This window comes from Conger conger, chromosome 11 (genome assembly GCF_963514075.1).
Source record: "Conger conger chromosome 11, fConCon1.1, whole genome shotgun sequence".
NCBI lineage: Eukaryota > Metazoa > Chordata > Actinopteri > Anguilliformes > Congridae > Conger > Conger conger.
Genome location: NC_083770.1, coordinates 47,080,680 through 47,090,679, shown reverse-complemented (window position 1 = coordinate 47,090,679; position 10,000 = coordinate 47,080,680). Strand labels below are relative to the sequence as shown.

General features: G+C 51.7%; 1 protein-coding gene across 6 annotated transcripts in view; it reads left to right on the top strand.

Moving 5' to 3' along the window:
* osbp2b (oxysterol binding protein 2b) overlaps positions 1-10,000 on the top strand; it is an 89,771-nt gene that overhangs the window by 50,259 nt on the left and 29,512 nt on the right. For 5 of the 6 annotated variants that reach the window (XM_061260005.1, XM_061260006.1, XM_061260007.1 and 2 more), the window contains one exon: positions 6,678-6,928. In XM_061260005.1, coding sequence (XP_061115989.1) covers positions 6,678-6,928 — 251 coding nt within the window. Of the gene's footprint in view, positions 1-6,677; positions 6,929-7,543; positions 7,553-10,000 lie in introns of those variants that run through there. The other variant, XM_061260011.1, reaches the window with a different exon arrangement.

Below are 10,000 nucleotides of genomic sequence, written 5' to 3'. Positions count from 1 at the left end.
CTGGAGTATCTTTCATCTGCCTTCAAACCAGGAAATTGGTTTCCTGTGTGAGGCATGCTGGGTATTGTAGTTCTCTGTTCCACTACACGAGCCCTCACAGAGTTGATAAGTGTAGTTCTTTTCCCTCCCTTCTGCATAGAGTGAGCAGACCATTCACCACCTACCCTGGGGCTGTCACCCTGGTGACTTACCCGATCTTTAGATATCAACCGACGGACAGTTTCACTGACTAACTGGCCCGTACTCCTCTGGGTAGACTGTGCTGTATTTTAAATAATGACCCTGGAGGAAACTCACTCCGGAGCAAGCGGGGGTCAAGAACACATCCTTAAAATGTTTGGGCTTACCGTAGGGAGGATTATTATCATACTGTAATTACTTACCAGCCTCCAGTCGTTCAAATTAAAAAATGGAAAGTGCCTGTGTTGAGACTTATGCCCAGTGGTAAACAGCTAACAGTAGGACTCCTCTAGGAATAGTCTTAAAGTTCTGGTTCCTGGGGTGGATGGGCCTTTACATTACACAGTATATACAGTATAAACAGACGTTCTTTCTTCCTGATTCACATGTGCAGTCGTGCCAGACCTGGGGAACAGTATTCCCAGACCAGGGGGAAAAGATACAGCATCACTGAAGCCTTAGTGCAAGTTAACTTTGCTAACCGAAAACCAAAGTACAGAGTCTGCATACATACACATTACAACCATAACAAGCCCTAAGAAAGTGTTTTATCAATTTATTAACTTATGTATACAGGGTAAGTTGACTGAGCATGCAGGTTCTTTTGCAGCAACACCCTGTTAATGCCCCCCCAAGTAGCCTAACCTGCATGTCTTTGTATGGTGGGAGAAGACCAGAGTACGTGGAGGAAATCCAGGCAGACACACGGAGAACATGCAAACTCCACGCAGAAAGGATTAGAACCCAGGACCTTCCTGCTGTGCGTTGACAGTGCTATCCACTGCCTTGCCGCTCCCAATTAAAAGCATAAACATAAAACCATGTAACTTAAAATCATAAAGAAACAGCACAATCTAAATGGGTAGAATGGGGAGAGAGTGCTATGGGGTGAGGTAGGACAGATTTGCTTTGCTGTTGGTTTTGCTGTTGGTTTGGTTCTGACGCAGACACCAGTGGTATGGGTTTGTGTGGGACGGATGCAGTTTGGTTCAGACGCAGACACCAGTGGTATGGGTTTGTGTGGGACGGATGCAGTTTGGTTCAGACGCAGACACCAGTGGTATGGGTTTGTGTGGGACGGATGCAGTTTTGTTCTGACGCAGACACCAGTGGTATGGGTTTGTGTGGGACGGATGCAGTTTGGTTCAGACGCAGACACCAGTGGTATGGGTTTGTGTGGGACGGATGTAGTTTGGTTCTGATGCAGACACCAGTGGTATGGGTTTGTGTGGGACGGATGCAGTTTGGTTCTGACGCAGACACCAGTGGTATGGGTTTGCGTGGGACGGCTGCAGTTTGGTTCCGCCGCAGACACCAGTGGTATGGGTTTGTGTGGGACGGATGCAGTTTGGTTCCGACGCAGACACCAGTGGTATGGGTTTGCGTGGGACGGATGCAGTTTGGTTCCGACGCAAATACCAGTGGTATGGGTTTGTGTGGGACGGCTGCAGTTTGGTTCTGACGCAGACACCGGTGGTATGGGTTTGTGTGGGACAGATGCAGTTTGGTTCTGACGCAGACACCAGTGGTATGGGTTTGCGTGGGACGGATCGACGGTCACACCGTATTTCCCAGGGAACAGAGGGAGAGACGTAGGGACCGCGGGACCTGCGTAGCTCCTGATTCGTGACTCCCGATCCCCCACCTGGCGGAGGTCGTGACTGGCTCTCCCAGCTCGGCACCATGCGCTGCTCCTCGTGACTCCGTCGCGAGCACATGGCGGTTTTCCTCTGAAGCGCAAGTCCACGGGACGGACACGCGGTGGGGACCGGGGCCGTTTCAACATGAGGAGAAGCCAATCCCCGACCTTTGACCTTCTGTCCCACACGTGGGAGAGTCTTTGTTTACACCTTTCACCCCATGTACCTGCACGTCTCAAACGCCCGTGTCGCTTATCACCAGCCTCCCCCCCCGTCTGTAGACCTGGGAAATAACCGTGAGCCTGGTTAGTCTGCCTGGTGCCTCTAATTTGTCTGCTCTAGTTGCGCACACTTCCCCACATCTCACTTCCCCCCCCTTCCCCCCCCCCCTGCTCTCTGACTGACTGTGAGTCACGTCCTGCTTTCTCCAGAACTGACGCGGTGATCCCCCCCCCCCCCCCCCCCCCCGCCGCAGAGTTGACGTGTGTTCTCTCCTCCGGGTCTTTGACCTGTCGTAACCAAGGACCTCGCTAGAGCACGTGGAGCAGTAACATCTCTCTGTGCCCCAGTGAAATTATCATGAAAAGTAGTGACCACTATTACCACTATTACTGCCAACAGCGGTCAGCTGTCGACCACAGGTTGCCTGCCAGTACGAGGCTGCTCGCAACCGTAAGGCGCTTTTATTGCAGCAGCTTTCCCGAGTGTCAGTTCTGGGGACTGTGGAGATTTAAATCTAGCAAGGCCACGAGCGAGGCCTCTGGCCTCATGAAGGTGTGACTCTCCCACTGAGCCCCAGGTCCTGACGAGCGCTCATTCAGACAGCACTCACAGGTGTGTAAAGGACAGCGCTCACAGGTGTGTAACGGACAGCGTTCACAGGTGTGTAACGGACAGCGCTCACAGGTGTGTAACGGACAGCGCTCACAGGTGTGTAACGGACAGGGCTCACAGGTGTGTAAAGGACAGCACTCACAGGTGTGTAACGGACAGCGCTCACAGGTGTAACGGACAGCACTCACAGGTGTGTAAAGGACAGCGCTCACAGGTGTGTAACGGACAGCGCTCACAGGTGTGTAACGGACAGCGCTCACAGGCGTGTAACGGACAGCGCTCACAGGTGTGTAACGGACAGCGCTCACAGGTGTGTAACGGACAGGGCTCACAGGTGTGTAACGGACAGGGCTCACAGGCGTGTAACGGACAGCGCTCACAGGTGTGTAACGGACAGCGCTCACAGGTGTGTAACGGACAGCGCTCACAGGTGTGTAACGGCAGGTGTGTAACGGACAGCGCTCACAGGTGTGTAAAGGACAGCGCTCACAGGTGTGTAAAGGACAGGGCTCACAGGTGTGTAACAGACAGCGCTCACAGGTGTGTAACGGACAGCGCTCACAGGTGTGTAACGGACAGCGCTCACAGGCGTGTAACGGACAGCGCTCACAGGTGTGTAACGGACAGGGCTCACAGGTGTGTAACGGACAGGGCTCACAGGTGTGTAACGGACAGCGCTCACAGGTGTGTAACGGACAGCGCTCACAGGTGTGTAACGGACAGGGCTCACAGGCGTGTAACGGACAGGGCTCACAGGCGTGTAACGGACAGCGCTCACAGGCGTGTAGCGGACAGCGCTCACAGGTGTGTGACGGACAGCGCTCACAGGTGTGTAACGGACAGCGCTCACAGGTGTGTAACGGACAGCGCTCACAGGTGTGTAACGGACAGCGCTCACAGGCGTGTAGCGGGTTCGATTGGCTGGTGTTTGATCCACTTGTTGTTATTTCCCTGGAGTGGAGCTGCATGCTAGTGGACTGGAATGTGCGCCTGCCTTCTCCGGCGTCTGACCTGGAGTAACCCCTGACTGCAGACACACAAGGCTGTTACTGATGGGACTGAGAATGTTTACTCAGCACGGTCAGACACGGGCTATTGTCCTGAAGTATATCTGTGTGTGTGTGTGTGTGTGTGAGTGTGTGAGTATCTGTGTTTGAGTGAGAGTGAGAGTGAGAGTGAGTGTGAGTGTGAGAGAGTGTGAGTGAGAGAGAGTGAGAGAGAGTGTGAGAGAGTGTGAGTGAGTGTGAGTGTGAGTGTGAGTGTGAGTGAGTGTGAGTGTGAGTGTGAGTGAGTGTGAGTGTGAGTGTGAGTGTGAGTGTGAGTGAGTGTGAGTGTGAGTGTGAGTGAGTGTGAGTGAGTGTGAGTGAGTGTGAGTGTGAGTGTGAGTGTGAGTGAGTGTGTGAGTGAGTGTGTGTGTTAGAGTATGAGTGTATGTGTGTGAGTGTGTGAGTGTGTGTGAGTGTGAGTGTGTGTGTGTGTGTGTGAGAGTGTGTGTGTGAGAGTGTGAGTGTAGGTTAAGTGAGTGCATCAGCAGTGGAAGGTGAAAGCAGCTGTAAAATTGAGTCTGAGGTGAGGCGGATAGTGACTGAGATTAACACACGTTTTATCTGTGGCAGTAATGACCTTTTAATGTGTGCTGGTCCTGCTGTGTAGCCATGCCCTCTGCAAGTCTGTGTGTGTGTGTGTGTGTGTGTGTGTGTGTGTGTGTGTGTGTGTGTGAGAGTGTATGTTTGTGTGTGTGTGCATGTGTGTTGGAGAGTGTGTGCGTTATGTGTATATGTGTGAGTTCGTGTGTGTGTGTGTGTGTGTGTGTGTTTGTGTGCATTATGCCTATATGTGTGAGTTTGTGTGAGAGTGTGAGCCTGAATGTGTGTATGTCCGTTAAGTGTGTGTGTGTGAGCATGAGTGTACAGTGTGTGTAAGACGTCTTGTACCTCTGATCCAGCAGTGACTCATCCTGTCCCTGCAGCAGCTGGAGGTGTTGAGGGGGGTGAGGGGGGTGGGGGCAGGTGGGGGCAGAGTGCTCCAGAGGCACACAGGTACTGTAATGAGGATGTGTTTGCTGCTCCTGTGGCCCTCATAAGCTTCATAAGCCACAGTCCTGTCACATTGTGTTGTTTTTATAATGAAGCTCAGTGTAACATATTCTGTGTCAGTGACTGGTGTCGACTGCTGGACTGTTTCTCCAGCTCCATTCTGTCTCTTGGGCATCCTCTGTCTCCTGATTTTCGGTGATTCTCAGTGCAACAGCCAGACCTGCTTTCAGATAGTATTTGTACTGGATTCAAACACTTTTTTTTTTTCTTTCTTCTGTTTCTGTGTTCCATTGATCTTGCCTGGCGCATTTGAGCCTGGGTGGGGAGATGGGGTGGAGTTTACACTTCAGGGATTAATTTTATTCTTTCCAATACGCCAGGCAAGATTAGACGAATGCAGAAACGTATTTGAATTGGAAACAAATGGTATTCAAACCCAGGGCTGGAGAGGATGTGTAAGACGCAAAGACAGCAGGAGGGAGCATGAATGGAAAAGCGCTGGTGTCAGATAAGTCTCATTTAATTCGATTTGACCCAATCAGAGTGGAGGTGTCACACTAAGGATAGCCGGTTATCAGAAACTGATATGGGGCCAGTATTCTGTTCCTCATCTAGAGCTACACCAGTTTCTGGGTGCACAAATTGCTGGTGATTATATACTTCGAATAATTATGCATGCATTTGGATTTGCCCGTTAGAGACCGTTGTCCCGTCGCCCGGACAACGGGTTCGGTGGTTCAGCCAGAGGCCGCTGCTCGTGTTCCCCTCAGCCTTGTGTCGGTGGGCTTTGGGTTTTGGGTTTTTGGAGGTTCACGGGTTCATGTGAGGACCCGCGCTCTCTGGCTGCGTGTGTGAGGCAACCCTGCGGTCGTCGCTTCCTCATTGAGTTGCATGGCCTGCAGCTCGTCCAGGCTCTGAACCCTCTGAAGAGCAGGGGGCTTTTTTTGGAAGGTATTTTGTTTGTTTGTTGTTGGTGTTGTAGAACTCTGTTGCTTTCCATTCGTTGATTGTTACATCAGGGTCAGAATATTGGGTTAAGAACATTCTAATCGCAGGATGACGTAACCGCACCTTAGCCCTTTTGAAGAGTTGGTTTTTTATTTTCTCAGTGTTTTATGAAGTCGGTGTTCGAGAAGTCCGTTGCTTTCAGTGCCAGTTGTGATTATTACATCAGCACCAGTTAAGGACATTCTAATCACACGTTTGTGATCTCGCAATGGAGAAGCTGAAGGACTCGACGCGGAGTGAGTGAGTGGCCTATCCTCGCAGAGGGGACCACAGCCCCGAATAACCTCTGCAGGGGCGATAACTGCCTCCTGGTGCCTGGGGTGGATTAGCCCTGATGAGACTCCAAAATGGAGCAGAGTTATCGAATGCACTAGAGAGAAAATAACTCCTGTTGGGGTCAAGCGGACTGTGTGATTCGTATCGTAACTCATCCGGATTTCCCGTCAATTCGGTAAAACAAGACGTATAGGTTCCGTCGTTGCTTTGATTATCGTTTAATTTGTTTTATTTGCCGTTTAACCTTTTAAAAGGCAGACTTGCCGCTCGTTCATCCGCGAACGGTGAAATGTCAGTGCTGTGTGTGTCAGTGGGTCTGAGTTCAGGCTCAGTGTTGGGGTGACCCTCTCATCTTGCAGGGCTTGAAGGCTGTCGCTGAACTTGGCAGCGATACGGTGGTCATTACAGGAGGGAAGGGGGGGGGGGGGGGCTTATGTGGCATAGCCCAAGTTGATCTGTGAGATCCCCCCCCCCCCCCGCCTCTTGATCCAATTCGCCTGTAAATGTCAGGAAGGCAGTTTGGGGGGGGCGTGGGCCGGCCGGAATGCCTCTGGAATGGGTAACATTCCAAGCCGCCACAAATCTGCCCTCCCCCCCCCCGCCGTCCCGGGACCTTTCTCTGTTCCCATGACTCCTCACTCCTCCTCCCGTTGACCCCTTGACCCCCTGACCCCTGACCCCCTTTCCCCTCCGCCCCCCGCAGACGACTCGGGGGACGAGGAGCCCACCTCCCAGTCGGACCGCAGCGAGATCCAGGGCACGCTGAAGACGCTGGCCAGCAAGCTCGACGACCTGAGCACCTGCAACGACCTGATCGCCAAGCACGGCGCGGCCCTGCAGCGCAGCCTGAGCGAGCTCGAGGCGCTGCGCCTGCCCCTGGAGGGCGGCGAGAAGATCAAGGCCGTCAACGAGCGCGCCACCCTCTTCCGCATCACCTCCAATGCTATGATCAATGTGAGTACGCCAGCGCTAACGCTGTGATCAATGTGAGTACGCTAGCGCTAACGCTGTGATCAATGTGAGTACGCTAGTGCTAACGCTGTGATCAATGTCAGTACGCTAGCGCTAACACTATGATCAATGTGAGTACGCTAGCGCTAATGCTATGATCAATGTGAGTACACTAGTGCTAACGCTATGCTCAATGTGAGTACTCTAGTGCTAACGCTATGCTCAATGTGAGTACTCTAGCGCCGCTAGTGCTAATGCTATGATCAATGTGAGTACGCTAGTGCTAACGCTATGATCAATGTGAGTACGCTAGCACAGCTAGTGCTATGATCAATGTGAGTACGCTAGCACAGCTAGTGCTATGATCAATGTGAGTACGCTAGCACAGCTAGTGCTAACGCTATGATCAATGTGAGTATGCTAGCGCCGCTAATGCTATGATCAATGTGAGTACGCTAGCACCGCTAATGCTATGGTCAATGTGAGTATGCTAGCACAGCTAATGCTATGATCAATGTGGGTACGCTAGCGCCGCTAGTGCTAATGCTATGATCAATGTGAGTACGCTAGCGCCGCTAATGCTATGGTCAATGTGAGTATGCTAGCACAGCTAATGCTATGATCAATGTGGGTACGCTAGCGCCGCTAGTGCTAATGCTATTGTCAATGTGGGTACGCTAGCGCCGCTAGTGCTAATGCTAGGGTCAACGTGAGTATGCTAGCACCGCTAATGCAATGATCAATGCGAGTACGCTGTCACCATTAACACGAGTATGCTATCACTGCTAATGCTATGATAAACGTTCCCCATAAGACTGAAAGCAGTGCTGTGTGTTTACTGATCCACGTTTGGGACACATTAGCATGCACTCTGTGTTTATATATAGTAAATCTCCTCTAACGGGCTGCGGCAGCCGTGCGGTCATTGTGCGGTCGTGCGGACGTGCGGTCGTGCGGTCATTGTGCAGTACACTGAAGGCACACCGGACTGGAACATTCTCTGAGCGATGTGTGTACATGCAGTACAGGTTTCCGCAGTGTCAGAGCAACAATGTGGGAAGGCGGTGTTAAAACTGCCTACGTATGGGAGGGGGGCTTCAACAGGAAGTGAAGTGCCACGGGGGTCGGGTTGGGGGCGTAGGGATGAGAGGGAGGGAGGGGTTGTTACCGGATCCGGGCCTGGGGGAGGACAGGAATAGCACAGACCCCCAAATGTACCCCTTCCCCAGCGCCGCGACCTGACCAAAATGCCAGTCCCTATCCCAGCGTAGGAGAAACGCAGTCCGGCACTGCCCAGACGCTGTCACACCCAACCAAGTAAGGTTTGATTGTTTTGTTTTTTTTAATTTGGTGAGAGGAGGGTGGAGGGTGGAGGGTGGAGGGGCGGGGGGAGGGGGGGAGGTGGTGCTCATGGTTCTACATTCAGAAGTTTTGCTGGCGTTTAGTGTGGATACGTCTGATCTGAAAATAAGACTCGACGCGTGAAAGGCTTTTGCTGTGTGCGCTAACTCTGTGGGCGGGGCCGGCGCCTCCTTAGATCTCATCAGAAACGGGTCTCTGCGGCGGGCGATTTGTCATCATCGATCGGCTAACGCGTGCATATTTAGCACCATTGCTTCAGTTCGGCTGACACTGATTGGCTACCCTCCTGCGGAGCTTAATGACGGGCGGCTGAATCGATTGCACGCGGTGTCACAGCACGTGATTGGCTGTCAAACTCCCCGACAGCGCAGGCCAACGTTAACAAGCTGTCTCTGCGGAACCCTGTCGTTCGGACGGTCACTCAGACGCTTCGCCCCCGTGTAGCCGTGTGTTATAGAGAGTGCAGACGTTTAGACAGGAGGCTCTCAGCTGACCAATTAAATTCGAGGTTAACGCCCATCATTCTGATTAGGGAAAGTCCGGGAGCCTATCGCAACAGAGGAGACGTTTAGAGTGTCAAGTGAAGCTTATATATAGATATAAAGATATTTGCGAATAAAAGACGGTTTGAAGTGCGGATTGAGTTGCAGTGGCTTGCTGTCGCTCTTTATGAGAGTAATATAACACAGTTAATTGAGGTTATTGGTGCCTTGAAGAAGAGTGTTTGTAGATGGCTGTGAGAATCAGGCGTTATAATGAGAGATTATTTGTCCCTGTAAGTGTGCAGATGTCCCTGTAAGTGTGGAGCTGCTTTCAGCTTGAAGAGGTTTCCCAGATGGGAAGTCCAGAGGTTGCAGTTGTCATGTCTGGGTTACTCTGGTTCTCTGGTTATGGAGGAAGGGAGGCGGGGGGGTGAGGGGGGAGTGGGAGAGAGCGACAGACAGACAGACAGACAGACAGTCAGAGAAACATTATAGATAGACACGGACAGAGAGAGTGCAACATTATTTACAATATAACCAAATAGACCTCAGAAACATCTATACACAAACAGATTTGCAAAACGGAGAGGCAAACCAGCTGAAGTGTCGGCCTTATTTCACCTCTCCGCACATCAAGCCCCAGCGCTCCATCTCCATTCACACTGCGAATCTCTCTCGCTGTTACACCTTTTCTTTCTGTAAAAAAATCACAGATTGAAATTGGAGATGTGCTCTGGAGGCAATTGACAACCATAAAATGAGTGTGAGAGTCTGAAGATGGCTTTGTTCACGATGGCCTGAAAAATTATTTATTTATTTACGCGCCTCTCTCTTCGTTTTGGGTGTAGGGTCGCTGTGTCCATTAACAGAAAGACAAAATGGCCCGTTCAAATGCCGGCAATGCGAACAATGGCTGCGTTTCAGCAAAGTCTGAGACTTTTCGAGAGGGGAAACTTTATCAGTCCTATTACACAACGGGCCCGTCTCAACTGCACCCTGTCAACGGCCCGTCAATCTTGCGGAAACTCAGGTGTACCTTACAGTGAGTCATTCAGTCTCGCCCTTACCCAGCCTCTTACAGAGCGCAGACACACAGGTGAGGCTGTCTGGCAGTGTCTGGTCTGTAGCGACGTGATTGACAGTGTCATTGCGCAACAGCATGAAGTGCCGTTATAAGAGTGGTGTGGGGAGGTGGGGGTGGGAGGTGGTAGTTGGGAGGTGGGGGTGTGGA